This window comes from Theropithecus gelada, chromosome 10, assembly GCF_003255815.1.
Source record: "Theropithecus gelada isolate Dixy chromosome 10, Tgel_1.0, whole genome shotgun sequence".
In the NCBI taxonomy this organism is placed as follows: Eukaryota; Metazoa; Chordata; class Mammalia; order Primates; family Cercopithecidae; genus Theropithecus; species Theropithecus gelada.
Genome location: NC_037678.1, coordinates 34,035,277 through 34,055,852, shown reverse-complemented (window position 1 = coordinate 34,055,852; position 20,576 = coordinate 34,035,277). Strand labels below are relative to the sequence as shown.

Here is a 20,576-nt window from a genome sequence, read left to right as displayed (position 1 = left end):
GTGAGCTGAGATGGCACCACTGCACTCCAGCCTGGATGACACAGTGTGACTCCATCTCAAAAAAGGGAAAAAAGGGACAAAGTATACTGGTCCAAAAAAGAAGAAAGAAAGAAAAAAGGGACAAAGTATACTGGTCAGTATCATAATGGTGAGACTGTCCCCCTTTGAGATTAGAAAATAACAGTATACTCAAAGTAATATCAATAAGAACCAACAGAATAGACAAGAATAGAATATACAAGATTCACTGTCTGCAAAAGTAATCTGCACAAAGTAGCAATGTATGAGTGTGTGGTTGAGAATATTGTCTATAATATGTGTACTAGAAGGAAGAGGCCTCAAGATAAAAGGTCAGAGCTGGAAATGTAGATTAGAGAATCTAGGTCAAAGTTTTGAGATTTTAGCAGTCCTGAGAGAATTTAAAAAGTGGAATAGCAGCTGAGCGTGGTGGCTCAGTCCTGTAATCCCAGCACTTTGGGACGCTAAGGCAGGCAGATCATGAGGTTAGGAGTTCAAGATCAGTCTGGCCAACATAGTGAAACCCTGTCTCTACTAAAGATATGAAAAATTAGCCGGGCATGGTAGCACATACCTGTGATCCTATCTTCTTGGGAGGGTGAGGCAGGAGAATTGCTTGAACCCAGGAGGTGGAGGTCGTGTTGAGTGGAGATTGTGCCACTGCACTCCAGCCTGGGTGACAGTGGGAGACTCCATCTCAAAAACAAGAACAACAACAATAAAAACAGAAAGGCATAGGGCCGAACAACAGGTTGCTGCATTTAGAAATAAAGTGGGGTCAGAGGAGCAGAGGGAGCATTTGGTCACTGCTCGCAGTTGCTGCTGAGTAAAGCAGGATAAAGTCCTTCATGACCCTTGGACTTTTTTATTGGAATTATTAAAAATTAGATTTCACTGTTAAAAACAACTAGTGATGAAAAATAGATTACTGGATGAGACCATGTGTCATAGAGTCCAATGGAAGGGGAGAAACAGGAAAATAAAAAAGCCACAAAAAGTAGACAAAAGTTGTGTTTTTGTTTATTATAGAAAAAAAAACTTTATTTAAAAAGAAATGGTTAAGAGAAAGGGAAAAACTGAAACCTATGGGTGAATACTTACAGAGAATGACAGTATTTAGCTCAACCTGAAGACAGATGAGGACCAAAAATGTAATGAGAACTAGATAAGAGTTTTCTAAAAATCGTCTTAGTAAGATGCAATTTAAGAAAAGTTGGAATATCTTAAACTATTAATGAAAATGTTTCTAGAGCATCTTTAAAAACTAAAATGTAAATATAACTACTCTTTTTTTTTTTACTAACTCTTAGTATTTTGTGTGTAAAACCCCTCATTTGTAACAAACATTTTTGACAGTTTAAATTTCAGAAAAGATCATGATGAAAGTATAAATCATTTTTAGCATTTTGAGAAAAGTGACTAGTTTTAAAATCTGCCCTTATTGGCATCAGGTTTATAAAATGCACTTTATAGCCCTGCCTAAATACATATTACTCATCAACTTATGAGAAATCATATTTTTAAGATAAAAGAGGGTCTCTGGATTTTACAAAAATAATTTTAAACACTTTTTTTAAGCCTGAAGAAAAAAATGAAGACTTAAGAAAACTTTTTGAGTTAGTATCATCACTGGAGTATAATGTGAATCAAATAAGAAAGAAAAATCATGAATTAAAAGAAGAGGCAACTGGGTTTGATTTTAATATTGTAGAACATGTTAATCCTTTATTAATTGATTTAACTATAATTTTACTTGACTATAATCAAGATACAAATTCATTTTATGTCTACATTTTCATAATTAAATGAATTCTACTTTAAAATGTATTTCAGAAACTCACAACACAACTTTATAGGCATGTGCCTCAAGGGGGCGGGAGTCAGCTGAGCTGTTGGGGCAAGGTTGGGATGAAAAAATTTATATTAAAAATATGTATATAAGAGAAACAACATAATCTGAAATTATTTTAGAATGCCAAAATATTATACTTATTTTATTTTTATTTTTATTTTTTTTTGAGACACAGTCTGGCTCTGTCTCCCAGGCTAGACTATAATGATGCCATCTCGGCTCACTGCAACCTACGCCTCCAAGCAATTCTCCTGCCTCAGCCTCCTGAGTAGCTGGGATTACAGGTGTGTGCCACCATGCCCGGCTAATTTTTGTATTTTTAGTAGAGATGGGGTTTTGCCAAGCTGGTCAGGCTGGTCTTGAACTCCTGACCTCATGATCTGCCTGCCTCAGCCTCCCAAAGTGGCATGAGCCACCGTGCTTGGCCACTTATTCTTTAATGATTTTGAAAACAATGACAAAGCTTTGGACAACGTCAAGTGCACTCTTCATTATCTAGTTTGAATTTTTATTTCTGAAGATACTTTTGCTGTCTGTGGTCATCTTTTCTTCCTTTTGTAGTATCCTCTGCTGCATTCAGATTCTTTAAAGAAGACCTATTTGTGTCATTCTTTAACATCAAAATTTATCTTGATATGTAGCTTATATTTTGTTCTGCTTCTTTTTCTTTTAGATATAAAACAATGGAAATTTACTCATTTTACACAGATACCTCCGTTCTATACATGAAGTATATGTGTTATTAAACTTCTGTCTTATGGAAATAAATTCCATATGTATATAAATATATGTATAACTTAAAAGTAAAATGAGCATTCATGTTTTGATCACAGATTTTTTTTTTTTTTTTTTTTTTTTTTTAGAGACGGAGTCTCGCTCTGTCACTCAGGCTGGAGTGCAGTGGCCGGATCTCAGCTCACTGCAAGCTCCGCCTCCCGGGTTTACGCCATTCTCCTGCCTCAGCCTCCCGAGTAGCTGGGACTACAGGCGCCCGCCACCTCGCCCGGCTAGTTTTTTGTATTTTTTAGTAGAGACAGGGTTTCACCGTGTTAGCCAGGATGGTCTCGATCTCCTGACCTCGTGATCCGCCCGTCTCGGCCTCCCAAAGTGCTGGGATTACAGGCTTGAGCCACCGCGCCCAGCCCAGATTTTTTTTTAAATGGAATGTGTCTTTGAATCCCTGAACTCAGCTACTTTTCTGTTTATTTACTGAGCACTTAAGTTGGTTTTCTGATTCTAATCGACATTTTTCTGTCATTGCCTTTCTCTATATGGTTTTGTATCTCTTTCATTTTGTTGACATTACGTCAGCAAAGATCTCTAGATCTCGTCTTCAAAGTCTTTAAATCATTACACGTCTCTCTGCCCCTTTCCTTTTTTCTAAAACTGCCTGTTTCCTTTTTCTCCTTAACTCAGATGTTAAAGATGTTTTCTTACTTCTCTTTCTACATTGAATAATGTCCTTGATGCTTTTTGTGTGTACTTTTTTTTCTTCTTATGGAATGTGGTCAGTGGGTATCAAAATTTATTTTTGTGTCTTTTTCAAATGTTATGTGTTTTACTTTATCATCTTGGTTACTAATCTCTGGGTTATGGCTTATATTTAGTAATAGGTTGTTTTATCTTAGCATAGCAACATGGATATGAATAGTTTATTTACAAAAAGTGGATGGTTAGGCCAGGTGTGGTGGCTCACACTTATAATTCCAGTACTTTGGGAGGCCAAGGTGGGTGGATTATTTGAGGTCAGGAGGTCAAGACCAGTCTGACCAACATGGTGAAACCCCATTTCTACTAAAACTACAAAATGAGCCAGGCGTGGTGGTACACGCCTGTAATCCCAGCTACCTGGGAGGCTGAGGCAGGAGAATCACTTGAATCCAGTAGGCAGAGGTTGCAGTGAGCTGAGATCACACCATTGCATTTCAGCCTGGGCAGCAAGAGTGAAATTCCATCTCAAAAAACAAAAACAAAAACAAAAACTGTATGGTTATAATACCACTTTGCCTGCCATATATGCCATAAAATGTCCTTCATATTATGTATCTAAGATTATAATTTCATATAGAATGCTTCCAAACTATGCTCAGTTGAAACTGAAAGGATCATAGTTTATAGATTTGTTTCTTTGATATGCCATGACATAATATCTGTTTAAACAATTATTAAATATTTACTCTTAAAAATACTTACTAATTCTGTGCATTTCTGCAGATATAAGAAACTCCTGGAAATGGCAATAAATATGTTAAGTGCATTTGGAAATGAAGACTTCGGTTGCCATCGAGACTTAAAAACAGATCAACTGAAAATGGATATTCTGATTAAGAAGCTAAAACATAAGGTAATTTTTTAAAAAAATTTATTTTATCTTAAGGTCTAGATTACTTGTGTGAGATATGCAGGTTTGTTACATAAGTAAACGTGTGCCATGATGGTGTGCTGCACCTGTCAATCCATCACCTAGATATTAAGCCCTGCAGGCATTAGCTATTGATCTCCATGCTCTCCCTCCTGACCCCAACAGGCCCCAGTGTTTGTCGTTCCCCTCCCCAAGTCCACGTGTTCTCGTCGTTCAGCTCCCACTTATAAGTGAGAAAATGTAGCGTTTGGTTTTTCGTTCCTGCATTAGTCTGCCGAGGATAACAGCTTTGAGTTCATCCACGTCCCTGCAAAGAGCATGATCTCACTCATGTTTATGACTCCATGGTGTATATATATCACATTTTCTTTATCCCATGTATCACTGATAGACATCTGGGTTGATTCCATGTCTTTACTATTGAGAATAGTGCTGCAATGAACATACAAACGCATGTATCTTTGTAATAGAAAAATTTATATTCCAACATATGGTAATTTTAAATCAGTTTTGGGCTTAAAAGTCATGTAATTTGGGAAAATATTAATAGTGGAAAAGCCCAAATTCTGTCAAAATATGTTGAGAAAATAGAGGGTAAATATATCTTTTCAGACTTTAAATGTTTCAGGCTCTTAATCTTCCCCATATCTGGGAAGACCTAGAAGGGGAGAGACTGGGTTACATTAATGAGGGCCATTTCAATCTCTTGGCCCTGCAGCAGCCATTTCAAAATATGTAAAAAAAATATATTTGGGGTTAAATATTTTGATTTCCTTCAGCAGCTTCTCTCTGTGATGCTGTACCAGAATCAGGTTAGAAAGTAAGCCACATTATAAGAGTTAATAAAAACCCATCTAATGAGATTTTATAGTTTGAAGCATGCGATTCCTAGACCCTTTATTGGGGCCAAAGGAAACAAGGTCTTATTCCTCATTATAAATCTCTCAGTGCTTTAAGCAGTGAAAGATTTTTCATTTAATGTTACAGACTTGATACTAATAAAAAGGATAGTTTTTAAAATACAAATTTTTTTTTCTATAAAAAGGACATGCTGTTGATTCTCTTATGTCTTGAATTCTGGCAAGTGATGTGAAACGAAGCAGTACCTGTCTCCAGACCACTAGTACCAAACTAATTTGTGTGGGAGGGGGGTGGTGCGTAACAGGTTTATTGAGAAATCTTGAACACACCATGCAATTTACTCATTTAAAATATACAAGTCATTGACTTTAATATTTTCAGACAGTTATGCAGTCATCATTACAATCAATTTTAGAACATTTTCATCACCCTAAAAACAAACCCCACATCATTTAGCCATCTTCACTAGTTTTCCCTTCCTCCCTCAGCCCTAGGGAACCACCCACCTTCTTTGTATGGATTTGCCTATAAGCCTCTGAAATAAAAAGCAAGTGGTCTACTGTGACTGGCTTATTTCACTTAGCATAATTTTTCATGCTGCATCTGTGTTGTAGCAGGTATTGATGCGGGGTTTTTCTCCTTAGTTCAGCTAAATCTGGGTTCTTCTCTCGTGACCAGGAAAAATTAAGCACGCAGACACACTGAAGGGTGAGGAGGACAGAATTTATTATGTGAAAGGAAAGCTCTCAGCAAAGAGGGGGGTCCTGCCAACAGGTTTCGACCTCACAATTGAATACCAGGAGCACATGAGCTGAAGTGGCCAGGCTCCTCCCCTGCATAAGATGTGAATTCCTGGTGGCTACACCCCATCCCCCCAGTGCATGTGGGCCTCCAGTTCGCTGCCAGCATGTCTAGGCAAGACAAGTCCAGTTTCCTTTATCTGCACATAACATCTGGTGTAAACTCTTAAGGGCTGGTTGGAGATTCTCTGGCGACCCTTCTGTATCTGCCTAGACATTTTGCTGTCTCCTCCTCCTATCGGTATCAGTACTTAGTTTCTTCTTATTGCTGAGTGATATTCCATTGTATGGATACGTCAAACATTTTATTTATCCATTCACCAGGTGATGGACTTTTGGGTTCTTTCCCACCCAAAGGTGATGGATGTTTTGGTTCTTTCCACTTTTTGACTCCTGTGAATAATGCTGCTGTAAACATTTATGTATGAGTTTTTGTGCTTGCATATGTTTTTATTTTCCTGGAGCATATACTTATGACTGGAATTTCTGGGTCATATGGTGACTTCATCTGTAACTTTTTGGGGAGCTACCAGTTTGTTTTCCAAAGTGGCTGCACCACTTTACTTTCCCAGCAGCATTGGGTAAGGTTTTAATTTCTCTACGTTTTTCCTAACACTTACTTTCTTTTTTTATTGAACAAAGATTTTTATCCTGTGGTGTGAAGTGATACCACATGTGGTTTTGATTTATATTTTCCTAAAGACTAATTACATCAAGCAGCTATTAATGTGCTCATTATCCATCTTTGTATCTTCTTTGCAGGTGTATCTGTTCAAAATCTTTGCCCATTTTTTAAATTGAGTTATCTTGTTACTTATGAATTGCAAATGTTCTTTACGTGTCTTATATATGTAAGTCACTTATCAGCCATATGCTTTTCAAATACTTTCTTCTACTTAGTGTCTTGCCTTTTCACTTCTTGATAGTGTCTTCTCAGGCACAGCAGTTTTCAATTTTGAAGTTCATTGAATCCATTTTTCCTTTGGAGTCATAGCTAAGAAAACACTGCCAAATGCAGTCACAAAGATTTATGCCAGTGTTTTCTTCTGAGGGTTTTATAGTTTTCGCTGTTACAGTTAACTGTTTTATTTTGAGTTAATTTTTAAATAAGATATTTGGTCCAAATTTATTTATTTTTTTGCATGTGGATACCCAGTTGTTCCAGCACCATTTGTTGAAAAGACTATTCTTTTCCCATTTTGTTCTTTTGTTAACCTTATATGAAATCAATTGACTGTAAATGTGCAGGTTTATTTTTAGATCATCAACTCTTAGTTTGTTTATGTCTATTCTTATGCCAAGGTCAAATTGAATTTACTGAGAAGTTTCTTTAATCATGTTGCATATTACCAGTTGTCTTATGTCATAATAAAAATTAAATTTAGTGGAATATCTTTAACTTCACCTTTTGTGTCTCAGAGGAGTCTCTGGCCAGCTTATACCTTACTTACTCTAAGATGTGATGGGAAGCCAGGCCCACAAGACATACTTTATTTCTTTTTTTCTCCATTCAAATCTGTAGCATCTTTTCCATTGCCTCCTGCTGTCATTTTATTTTCATTAAGTTTTGGTCACAGGATCTGCTGACATAGTCTAATATTTAGTGCATTATGTTTTGCTAACTCATTATAATTCATAGAATCTTCCATAGATATTTACCATCCAGGAAGGAGAAGTTTAAGTCTGGGCCACCAGCTTTCCTCAGTGGAAATCAAGTGAAGTCATCATCTTTCAGTTTGCAGATCCTCTTTCCACCTGGTAGCTAGTTCTCTTGTGTAGCACTGTGTGGCTAATCCTTTTCTTGGTGCAGATCTTGCATTCTCAGAAACCACAGCTCCCTGTGTAGAGCTCCTTTTGCTGAAACAGAGATGCACAGCTCTGCTTTCTAGCTCAGTAGACGATTCTTAGAATATAAAGTTTAACTCATTCCAAGAAAAAGTCTTAGGAGTGCAGCACTTACAAATCAGGTAATGTTCAGGCAATTTATCAGAGACACATAGTAGATTAGTATTTTGACTTTCAAAATTTCAGAGCCAGCTTGTGTGCTATAGAGAAGCCTTGTGGTATAACACAGAGATGGGATGGTCTTAATGTCTCCATACAAACAAGCTTGGAGTAAGGTAAAGGAGAAATTGCATTGGATTTCTTAACACTCAAAGTACATTGTTTATTTTACTTCTGCGAGGACAGAAAATCACTCCATAATGTTCTCCTTATTTCCTTATTGAGAAAAGGAAAATAAAAATTAAATACTAGATTGATTAATAAACACTCAAAGCTTACCTTTTAGAATTTTAGTTAATTGAAATTAGGTCAATGTCTGATTTTGATTATGTAACCAAGTATTTCTAGTTGTTTTTCAAATCATATGTCTTCTTGCTTCCCAGTCTTATTTCCTAACTTGAGGGGAACCCTTGCCTTGTTATTAGAGTTCATAATTGAAGGGGTTTTAGGAAAAGTTCCTCCTCAGCAGCTTATGTCTCTCTCCTGGTTATCTGCTGCTTCTCAGTAATGTTTGCCATCAATAAATTAACCTCAACATTTATTATATCCTACTTTAAAGGAGACTCTTTTCTGTTGCATGTTGTGTTTCCTGTTGTCTCTTTTTGAAACTTATTTTTCTAACAATTACCCAGAATTTTGTGGCTTAAAAGAAAAACATTTTTTTTGTTAATGAACCTGTGGTTTGGAAAAAGTTTGGCCAGGACAGCTTGTCTCTGCTCCTCTCAGCTTCCCTAGGAACAGCTGATCAGTTGGGGAAATGGAATCATCTGAAGCCTTTGTTCACCCCTGTGTTTGATGGTCGATGCTGGCCATTGGCTGGAACCTTCGTTTGGGCAGGCAGCATGAATACTGACACTGGCACTGCCAGGTTCTCTTTGTGGCCTGCGTGTGCTGACAATCTGGGGGCTGGATTCTAAGTGAAAGCAGTCTGGGATAGAGAAGCCACATGGTATCCCTTTTACTGCATTCTATTCATTAGGAGGAAGTCAGTAAGGTTGGCCTATATTCGGTTTTTTAAAATGGGATGAATATAGCTTTTCTTTTGACACATATATCCATAATTATGGGTTAGTGATATTTTGATACACGTATATAGGATGTAATGATCAAGCTGACTAGCACATTTACTACTTCAACCATTTTTCATTTCTTTGAATTGTGAACATTCAAAATCTTCTGGCTTTTAAAAAATATACAATAAATCACAGTTAACCATATTCACTCTACAATGCTGCAGGATACCAGAACTCATTCCTCTTATCTAACTGTAATTCTATATCCATTAACCAAACTACTTTCCCCTAGTTCTTTGAGCTTTTTTGTTGTTGTTAAGAGACAGGATCTTGCTAGTGTAGTCTGGGCTCTGGGCCACTGTAGTCACCCGGGCTGGAGACAGTGGTTTGATCATAGTTCACTGCAGCCTCAAACAGGTTCTCACTATGGAGTCATTTGATGATTAAGACCAGTTGGCATAAGAAAAACTTGTGATTTAGAAATCATGTGATACTTTTGCATTGGTCTTAGCTACATCGTTCATTGATCACTTTTTAAAATTATGAATGGATTCTATTTTTATATGACCAGATTACATTAATACTAACATAATTATGATTTCAAATTTTTATAAATCAGACTTAATTGTGAATTCAGTTATTAGTTTTGATATTGCTGATAACCATTTTAAGCTTCAGCCTCTTTTTTTAACATGTTCAAAATTGCTCTTTGAATCACTGACTCAAAGTGAAAGGCAACAAACATAATAATTAGGTTATAATTGTTTTAAAAGAGTATTCTTTTCATTTGTTTTAGGAAAAGCACAGTATGAAAAACAATTAGAGCAGTTAAATAAGGATAATATGACTTCGCTAAATAAGAAGAAACTCGAACTTAAAGATGCGGAATGTAAATTCGCCGAAATGAAGACTGCTTATAAAGAGGTTACAACTGAATTAGAAGAATATAAGGAAGCTTTTGCAATAGCATTGAAAGCTAACAATTCCGTGTCAAAAACATTAACGAAGTAAGTCAAAACATACACTCATAGGGAATGAATAAAGCTCATTAATTTGTTTTGAAAGCATAATTTTTAGTGAGATGGCTTCAGGATATTAGTAGGAAGTGAACGCTAATTTGATCATGTAATTTTGGAAAATAATGTTAGTAAATAATCTTACCTTTAAAATGTTAGTCAAGGATAGTTTCTGTCTCTCCTCTCACTTTTTTTTGTTTTTTTTGCTTTTGTATGGCTTTTTTCCCCTGAGAAATCTCGTGTAGTTAATCTGATCTGTTCGTTTTTTTCACTAAGTATTTTTGAAGTTTTATAATTAATAAAGTGATCTTGTTATAAGATTACTTGTCAGAATTTCCCTAAATAGAAATATTAATGATTTTAATTTAATTTTTGGTAGATCACAACCTAAACCCAAAGTGTCAAGTGGTACTGCTACTCTGGGCACGATTGTTTTTGATTGTGATCTTTAGTATTATCACTAGAGGGTGCCTCAGGAAAGACTATTTGTGTAACATTTTCAAGATGTTACAGAAAGGCATCCTTGAGAAATAGTGAATAATTATCACAGGAATTTAAAGAAGTGTAATTCACAAAGTGGTTAAAAAATAACACCTTGTTCAGCCTGAAGGAGTGTGTGGAAGGCAGAGAGAACAAGCCCCACCTCCAGTGCCTTGGTCACAGTGCTGGGGGCTAATTGCCTTCAGAGATGCTTCAGTTCTTTTTGATCACCAGCCCATCTAGCTCTCCCCTAGGAGTTGTTTCTCTGAATTATTCCTCAGTGCCGAATGTTTAATTGTTCCTAGATAATGGGTGAAATGTACAAGGGTGAATGTACAAGGTTTACTCAACACAAGTATTCCTAGATTTTTTTTGTTCATTTTAGTTTTCTTAACCTACATTAAGGAGTACAACATGATGTTTTGATATAATTATTTCTAGTGAAGTGGTTCTTATAATCAAGCAAATCAATATATCCATTTTCCCGCATCGTTACCCTTTAAATACAAGTATTTCTAATGGAACTTCAGAATCTTACAAGTAGAGCCATTTTAGAAGGCAGCAAGTTTTGCCTTTTGAGCCATACATCACTGACAACCATTATCTCTTCCTTGTCTACTTTGTTTGAACTGCTTGTGCAGTATAAATCACCTTAGAAACACAGGTGCTCCTTTAGAACAATTTTAAAATTATAATTCCTTACAACAGGTATGCTCTCACACATCTTCGATGTGAAAACACTGTTTAGTGGGTAATTTGGTTTGCTCTCAGGGCAAGTCTTTAAAAACTGCAAGTAATTAAGAATCATTTAAGGAAAAATGAAATACTAAGCATTTGTCTTTGCTATCTTTACAGATCCAATAAGAAAATAGCAATGATCAACACCAAGCTCCTTATGAAGAACAAGCAGGTGAAATATTTTCTCAGCACTCTTCCTACAAGGCGAGACCCAGAGTCACCTTGTGTTGAAAATCTTCCCAGTATAGGACTCAACAGAAAATATATTCCCCAAATGCCCGTAAGAATTCCTACTTCAAATCCACAGACTTCAAATAACTGCAAGAACTACTTGACTTAGGTTAGTTATATGACCGTTTCTCTTTTGGGTTTCACTTCTCTAATATAATTCTTGTTTTTAATTTGGTGAAATACTGAGTTGTTCTGTCCATTTATGCATGTTAAGTAAAGATCATAATTAGCTGTGTTAGCACAGAAAGGAAATGGGCACTTTACATTTTTTAATTCCCTGGAGCTCTCGTTTTCAAGAGATACCCATTTGCTAACTTTATTCAATAAATGTGACTAAACTGACATGTTTAAAATGTCTTTAAAATCTGCATTTAAGTTAGGTTTTAGAAATAGCATGTTATTGCCTGATAACTGATGATATACTTTGAGATACTTTGGCTTACTTTCTAACTGATTGTAGTTTAGCTGTGGTTCACACCCCCTCTTCTTTTTTTTTTTTTTTTTTTTTTGAGGCAGTGTCTCACTCTGTTACCCAGGCTGGAGTGTGTGGCGCCATCTTGGCCCACTGCAACCTCCACCTCCCAGGTTCAAGCAATTCTCCCACCTCAGCCTCCCGCATAGCTGAGACTATAGGCACCTGCCATTACACCCAGCTAATGTTTGTATTTTTAGTAGAGACAGGGTTTCACCATCTTGAGCAGGCTGTTCTCAAACTCCTGACCTTATGATCTGCCTGCCTCAGCCTCCCACAGTGCTGGGATTACAGGTATGAGCCACCGTGCCTGGCTCATGTCACTTTTAAAGTTTCTTTGCACCGGCCAGGCACGGTGGCTCATGCCTGTAATCCCAGCACTTTGGGAGGCCGAGGCAGGTGTGTCATGAGGTCAGGAGTTCAGACCAGCCTGGCCAAGACGGTGAAACTCCATCTCTACTAAAAGTACAAAACAAAATTAGCTGGGTGTTGTGGTGGGCACCTGTAATCCCAGCTACTAGGGAGGCTGAGGCAGAGAAATGCTTGAACCCGTGAGGTGGAGGTTGCAGTGAGCCGAGATCACACCACTGCACTCCAGCCTGGGTGACAGAGCGAGACTCCATCTTGAAAATAAAAAAAATTTTAAAAAGCTTATTTGCACCATCTCAACTCTTCCCACCCATAATCACAACTGAATTATTGGCATCCAAACACTTTACCCCACATATGGATGTTTATTATACAGTAGAATTCAAAATAATTGCATTTTATAAATTACACAAAACGCTAAAATGTTCATTTCCATTTTTATGTTAAAAGCTTTGTGCTTGACCAGGCATGGTGGCTCACACTTGTAATCCCAACATTTTGGGAGGCCGAGGCAGGCAGATCACTTGAGGTCAGGAGTTTGAGATCAGCCTGGCCAACATCATGAAGCCTGTCTCTACTAAAAATACAAAAACTAGCAAGGTGTATTGGCAAGCATGTGTAATCTCAGATATTCGGGAAGCTGAGGCAGGAGAATCACTTGAACCCAGGAGACAGATGTTGCAGTGAGCCAAGATCATACCACTGCACTATAGCCTGGGTGATGGAGACTCCATCTCAAAAACAAAAAAGTTTTGTGCTTTTCTTAAGAGTACGTTCTCTGACTATAAAAATCCTGGAAGAAAATGTAGGAAGTACTCTTCTGGACATCATACTTGTCAATTAATTTATGGCTAAGTTCTCAAAGGCAATTGCAAGAATAACAAAAATTGACAAGTGTGATCTAATTAAGCTAAAGAGCTTCTGCACAGCATGAGAAACTATCACGGGATTAAACAGACAGCCTAAAGAATGGAAGAAAATATTCACAAACTATGGATACAGCAAACGCCTGTTATCCAGAATCCATAAGAGACCTAAACAAATCAACAAGCAAAAAATAAGTAACACCAGTAAAAATGGGCAAAGAACATGAACAGACACTTCTCAAAATAACACATGTAAGTGGCTGACAAACATATTAACAAATGCTTACCATTGCTAATCATCAGAAAACATCAGTGAGATACCATTTCACACCAGAATGACTTTTGTTTAAAAGTACAAAAAAAAAAAAAAAAGATGTTGGGGAGGCTGTGGAGAAAAGGGAACACACACCGTTTGGGGCAATGTAAATTAGTTCAGCTACTATGGAGAGCAGTTTGGAAATTAAGAACTAAGAATGACCATTGGATGCAGCAACCCCATTCCTATACTAGGGGTATACCGAAAGGACAATAAATCATTGTAACAAAAAGATGCATGCACATGTATGTTCATTGCAGCACTGTGCACAATAGCAAAGACATGGAGTCAATCCTGGTGCCTCCAAGGTAGATTGAAAATTCAAGGTAGATTGGAAAATTCCATATATACCATGGAATACTCTGCAGCCATAAAAAGAACAAAATCATGTCCTTTGCAGCAATATGGATACAGCTGGAATCCACTATCCTAAGCAAACTAGCGCAGAAACAGAAACCAGATATCTTGTGTTTTCACTCATGTGGGAGCTACACATCGGGTGCATGTTGTCATAAACATGGGAATAACAGACACTGGGAAATAAGAACAGGGAGGGACAGAGTCGGCCAGGTTTGAAAGACTACTTATTGGGTCCTATGCTCACTACCTATGTGATGAGTTCAGTTGTACTCCAAAATTTGGCATCCCTCAATATACCTTTGGAAGAAACCTACACAGGTACCACCTTAATTTAGACTACAAACTAGAAAAAAAAGAAAGAAAGAAAAATTTACTATAAAAAAGTTTGCTATGAGTAGAGAATAGAAATTTCTTTTTAAGATAAAATTTATTGAAGTAAAACATGGATTAAACTTTATAAAGGGCAGAGTTTTGCTAAGAATTTCAAAGCAATGCATTCATTGCAAAAGATGACTTTATTTAATTTTTTAATTTTTTTTTTTTGAGACAGGGTCTCACTCTGTCGCCAGGCTGGAGTATAGTGGTGCAATCTTGGCTCACTGCAATCTCCACCTCCTGGTTTCAAGCAATTCTCCTGCCTTCGCCTCCCAAGTAGCTGGGACAGGTGTGTGTCACCACACCCAGCTAATTTTTGTATTTTTAGTAGAACTGGGGTTTCCCCGTGTTTGCCAGGATGGTCTCGCTCTCCTGATCTCGTGATCTGCCTGCCTTGACCTCCCCAAGTGCTGGGATTACAGGCATGAGCCACCATGCCTGGCCATCGTTTAACCTTTTTACTAATAAAACACTACCTTTCTAAAATCATGTATATTCAGTAGACCAATATTAACTGCATTTTTGTCAGATTACTCTAAACAGCATTACACAGATACATCCTCTGTTATCTAAACTTAAAATAAGTAGAAATTTTACTTTATTTATGTGATTATTTTTCTATTTAAGCAAACTTTGAGTTAAGTCTAGTCACTAAAAGTACTAAAGGCCACATTTTATAAGTGACATATTATTTTCATAGTAATGTTTCTTGTTTAACTTAAACATTATTATTTTTACTTATTTTAGATGGAGCTGGACTGTGCAGAACAAATAATTAGAGAAACAAAGAGAAGTATGTTTCCAAAATTTATTAATTAAATTTAGGTTTATTTTAGAAATAAAATGTAAATAGCAAATGGCATTATTTTTCATTGTTGGGTTAGTAGATACTGTGTCAAGTTTTTTTTTTTTTTTTTTTTTTGTTAGACACAGCTAATGAAAGATGTGAAAACAAAAACTTTCACAGAGAAGACTGTACTTATGCACCATAAATTTATCATGTTCCATAGCTTAAAAAATTCCAAAGAAGTCTATGCATCTCTTTTTCACTGGCTCTACAATTTCTTCAATCTTGCCATCCTCATGGAACTGTCAGCCTGCACACTGAAACAGTTCTCAGAAAACAAAGTCATCATCAAGTTCTCAGGATTTTGATAGAGATTGAAGGCCAACAGACCTCAGACTCATTTCAAAATCCTTAGCTGAGCAATAGCCCTTCATAAGCAGTCACTTGACAGGTGACATTTTAAATCTCCTGTCATTTACTGTGTCATCGGCTTACGTCTGTTCTCAGGAAAAGTTCCAAATTTTTCACCATGAAATAGAAATACCCATGTCAATGTGATTCTTGTCAAGTTACTCAGCCTTGTCTCTTTCCACTTACCACATTCTGCCCTTTGCTCTAGCACCAAACTGGAACTCCGCAGGGTGCTTCCTCACCTCAGGCTCTTTGCCTTAGCCTCTTCCCTCTATCTGGCAAGGTTTTCCTTGTCCTTCAGGTATCAACCTATGTTATCTCCTCCACCAGAAAGCCTACGATATTGACATAAAAGTGGGCTAGATGTTACTTCTGTGTATTCCAGTAGTGCCCTGCTGTATACCTGTCATGGTATCTATGACTGTATGTGGACATTGCCTGCCTTCTGTTTTTTTAGGTTAATAGCATATGGACTGTTGAGAGGTGGACCATACCATCTTCATCTTATAATTCCTGTGCTGGTTCTAGTACCTTAGCACGTAGCTGTTGATTACATGAATGAAGAATGAAAAAGCTCTGATATTTAAACACAATTAGAATTAATGCCATGTGTAAATTATTTAATAGTAATTTTGTATTGTAAATGTACATACATATTTCTCATTCTTATTAACTCTGATAAAGTTCTCAGCTCTTTAGTTTTCAAACTCACACTTAGTTAACTGAAGTGTTCTAGGTAAAGAACAAAATTCTTTCTTTTTCTTTCCAGCTGTTGCTGTGTTGGACACTTGCTCCCATCTACTTTCTTCTCTAGAATCCACTGGTAAGCCACATCTAATGAAGAGAATATTTAACCATGAAGTCTTAAGGAAAAACTGTATGATTTAAAAGATTATAAAACTTTATTACTGCGCTATTTACAGAACATTTTAATTGTTTCTCATAAAATATTTAACATTACAATATTTACTGAAATGTAGGATATTTTTGTATCATATGTATGATGATAATTTATAGGGTATTTTAAATGATTTTTTTTAGCCTCCTTAAGTTTTAAGTGGATCTTGCAAACAAAAACCATTTTTATTAAGTTTGACATACTCAAATTGCCCAAATGTCAGCTGTTTAAACAGCCAAACAACCAAGTCATCATTGATACTTTAGTAAAGGTCATAGAAGGCTTATTTGCATTTTACAGTTTTTATTACTTAGGATAGTTAAGGAGTACCTGCCAGGTTTGTCCATGCTAATGTTACAATTTTCTTTTTGTAATTCAACCGTATTTTGTATGGAGCTACTTTGAGGCTCTGTAAATATCTGGTTACTCCTCGGAACCCACTAGATTTAGCCTTTCATGGATGACTTGTGTTTTAACAATTATTACTACGATGGTTGCCAGATGATTATTTTCTTGTTCTCATCTTTGTTCTACATGGAGAAATGAAACCAATAAATAAGAGAGGAGGGAAAGCTCATGATTCTGGTGCTCCAGTTCCCCAAGATTAGATTTCAAGCTGATTTTATGTCTTTTTGATTTGTCCCTGTTACTCCGTCAGCACTTTTTTAGTTTCTGGCACAAGATGTTCTAATCTAATCTTGTATTTTTTCTGCCCCAGCCCTGGAATGAGTGATTTTTCTTAGAAGCAGAGGTGGAGCCACTGAGGAAGCACAAGCGAGCCCTCCCCAGCACGTGCTTACTGGTCCCCAACAGAAAAACCGCTGCTGCATCCACTGAGGTACCAAGAAACAAGCAAAGGGCCTTGTGACTGTCTGGGGACAGTCCTCATGTGGTCCCTGACTCAGCCTCAAAGGTTGTGGATTAGTCTTCGTGTAGCCTCTGTGCTGTGTCTTTAGATTGGGGCTCTGTGGGAAGGGCCCTGGGAGACCCAGCAGCACAGGGTGTCTCTTCTGCCAAATGTCCCTCCGTTCTTCACACTCTGACACTCAGGAATAGGGTAGATGGCATCTCCAGGCAGTGCCAGGCTGCTTACTGTCTCTTTTGAGTTGGGCCCAGAGGGCCTTTGGGGTGAGTGTGGAGCTGGTCACCTGGAGCCTGAGGCTGACTGTCTCTCCCTGTGTCTTGGAGGAAAGGCAGTGTCCCAAAAAAGACCCCAGGGCCTGACCTCTGGGCACACATGCAGGGAGGCAGGGTCTGTGAGCTGAGGGGGACATTGTAATGAGACTTTGAGCACTGCTGCTCAGGGGCCTTGTCAGTGGACCATGGTCAGAGATGACCTGGTCATCAGGACCTAGTCAGCTGGGACCTGATCAGCAGGGGCCTGGTTAGTGGTGGCCTCCTCAGTAAAGGCCTCATCAGTGGGGACCTGGCAATCTGATGTGCATATGTGTTTTTCATGGAAGAATGTTCCTTCGGGTAGATCCTTAGGAGTGGGATTGCAGCGTTGGGTGGTAGTTCTCTTTTAGATTCTTTGAGAAATGTCCACACTGCTCCCCAGGGGATCTGAAGTAGTTTGCATTTCCTCCAACAGTGGACCTGCATTTCTTTGCTCATCTGCCCCACCAGCCTCTGTTGTTGTAGACTGTGTGTCATAATTGCCATTCTGACCAGTGTGAGATGGTATCTCAGTATGTTTCTGATTTGCATTTCTCTGATGATCAGTGAGATCGAACATGTTTTCATGCTCATTGATCACTGGTACACCTTCTTTTAAGTGTGTGTTCATGTCCCTTACCGTTTTATAAATTGGGTTTTTTTCTGATTTTATTTGTTTAAGGTCTTTATGGTAAATCCTGGATATTAGACATTTTTCAGATGCGTAGTTGGGGAGTATGTTCCCTCATTCTATAGGCTGTGTGCTGACTCTGTGGTTGTTTCTTGTTCTGTGCAGCAGCTCTTTTGTGTATTACATCCCACTTATCAGTAATTGTTTTTGTTGCCATTGCTTTTGGGGACTTGACATATAAATGCTTTGCCAAAGCCTCTGTCAAGAAGGGTATTTGCTAGATTCTCATGCAGGATTTTTTTTTTATAGTTTCAGGTATTAGATTTTTATGTATTTATGTATTTATTTACAGACCAAGTCTCACTCTCTCATACAGGCTGGAATGCAATGGAGTGATCTCGGCTCACTGCACCTTCCAGCTTCTGGGTTCAAGTGATTCTTCTGCCTCATTCTCCTGAGTAGCTGGAGTACAGGCACGTGCCACCACGCCCAGCTAACTTTTGGTTTTTCATTAGAGATGGGGCTTCACCATGTCGGCCAGGGTGGTCTCAAACTCCAGGACCTCAAGTCATCTGCCTACTTCGGCCTCCCAGAGTGCTTGGATTCCAGGAATGAGCCACTGCGCCCAGCCCAGGGTTTTCCATTTCAATCTTTGACTCATTTTGAGTTGCTTTCTGTACATGGTGACACATAGGGGCCCAGTGTTACTTCTTCTACATCTAGCTAACCACTTATCCCAGCATCACTTACTGATAGGGAGTCCTTTCTCCATTGCTTATTGTTGTTGATTTTTTTTTCAAATATCAGATGGCTTCAGGTGTGCAGGTTTATATCTGGGTCTTCTAATCTGTTCCACTGTTCTGTGGAACCGGGTCCCCAGCTTTTCAGTGAAAACGACAAGCCATTACATTGTCTATGGGTGTTTTCTTGGAGTGTTTCCTTTGTTTTAATGTTTTTTAAATACCTTTAGCAGCCTACATGTATGGATTTCTTTTCTAAAATAATGCACACCCTATGTTTTCTTGTAGGAGTTTTGTGGTTTCAGAATTGAGTTTTAGGTCTTTAATGTATTTTGCATTGATTTTTGTGTTGCGTGACATAAGGGTCCTATTTCAGTGTTCTGTATGTGAATATTCAGTTTGCTCAAAATCATCTATTGAACAGGCTCTTTTATTCCCATTGCATCTTTTTGGTGTTCTTTTGAAAAACATGTTCACTAAATGTAAATTGGGGTTGAGTATTTGATTTCCTCATTCTGTCCATTTTCTTAGTTTATGCCAATAAAAGATTGTTTGGATAATTATAAAAGTTTGTGTTTTTCATTCATGCTTTTAGCTTCTAAGTTTGTATTTTTTAACATAATTTCTATGTTTATTATAGTCTAAAGGGTACAAACGCATTACTTACTGCCTTTGGTATATTGCATGACACTGCGACTTGCGGTCTAAGCAACCTTATCATGCAGGCAGTGGGTGGACCCACCAGGTAGGTCTTCAGCACATACCTCATCCCTTCTTCGTTTTCCATCTGATAGTCACCAGTGTCTGTTGTTTTCACTTTTACGGTAGGGTGTATTCAATGTTAGCTCCACCTTGTAAGTGAGAACATGTGGCATTTGGTGTTCTGTTTTTTCCTTATTTCTCTTTAGATAATGGCCTCCAGCTCCTTTCATGTTGCTGCCAAGGACATGATTTCCTTCTTTTTTCTTTTAATTCCTGCCTAGTTTTTTGTGGTATATATGTACCACATTTTCCTTTTCGGATCCACTGTTGATGGGTACCTAGGCTGATTTCATGTGTTTGCCATTGTAAATACTGCTGCCATGACCATTTGTGTGCATGCGTGTTTTGCACAGAAGGCTTTATTTTCCTCTGTGTATACCCCAGTGGTGGGATTGCTGGGTCAGATGGTAGTTCTGGTTCAAGTTCTTTGAGCAATCTCCGAAGTGCTTTCCATGGTGTCTAAACTACTTTACATTTTCACCAAAAGTGGACCAGTGTCCCCTTTCTCTGCTGCCTCACCAGTGCCCTTTTTTTTTTTTTTAACTACGTCATCCCCATTCTGACCAGCGTGAGATAGATCTCATTGTGCTTTGGATTTATATTTCTCTGATAATTAGGTTGAGCATATTTTCAATTTGTTGGTTGCTCATTATCATCTTTTGAGAAGTCTGTGTTTATATCCATTGCCTATTAATTATGAGGGTGGTTTTGCTAATTGATTTGTGTAAGGTCTTTAAGGTAGATTCTGGATATTAGAACTTGGTCTGGTGCATAGTTTGGGAACATTTTCTCTCATCTTGTATGTCGTCTGTCTACTCTGTGGGTAATTTCTTGTGTTGTGTGGTGGCTCTTTAGTGTATTAGGTCCCACATGTCGATTATTGCTGTTGTTGCAGTGTCATGTGGGGTCTTAGGCATATAAATGCTTTGTCAAAGCTGATGTCAAGAAGGGTATTTCCTAGGGTCTCTTGTAGGATTTTTGTACTTTGAGGTCTTCCATTTACATCTTTCATTCATCTGAGTGAACTTTGATACATGGTGAGAAGTAGAGGCCTAGTGT

At 37.8% G+C, this 20,576-nt stretch overlaps 1 protein-coding gene and 1 pseudogene across 2 annotated transcripts in view; one reads left to right on the top strand and one right to left on the bottom strand.

Annotated features, from left to right (window-relative positions):
• LOC112632423 overlaps positions 1-20,576 on the bottom strand; it is a 496,008-nt pseudogene that overhangs the window by 382,737 nt on the left and 92,695 nt on the right. The window lies entirely within an intron of this gene.
• Positions 9,576-11,717, top strand: LOC112632805 (ankyrin repeat domain-containing protein 18B-like). The gene is made up of 2 exons (XM_025398829.1): positions 9,576-9,917; positions 11,262-11,717. The coding sequence occupies exons 1-2, from the start codon at positions 9,754-9,756 to the stop codon at positions 11,482-11,484; spliced, it is 387 nt and encodes a 128-aa protein (XP_025254614.1). The 5' UTR covers positions 9,576-9,753; the 3' UTR covers positions 11,485-11,717.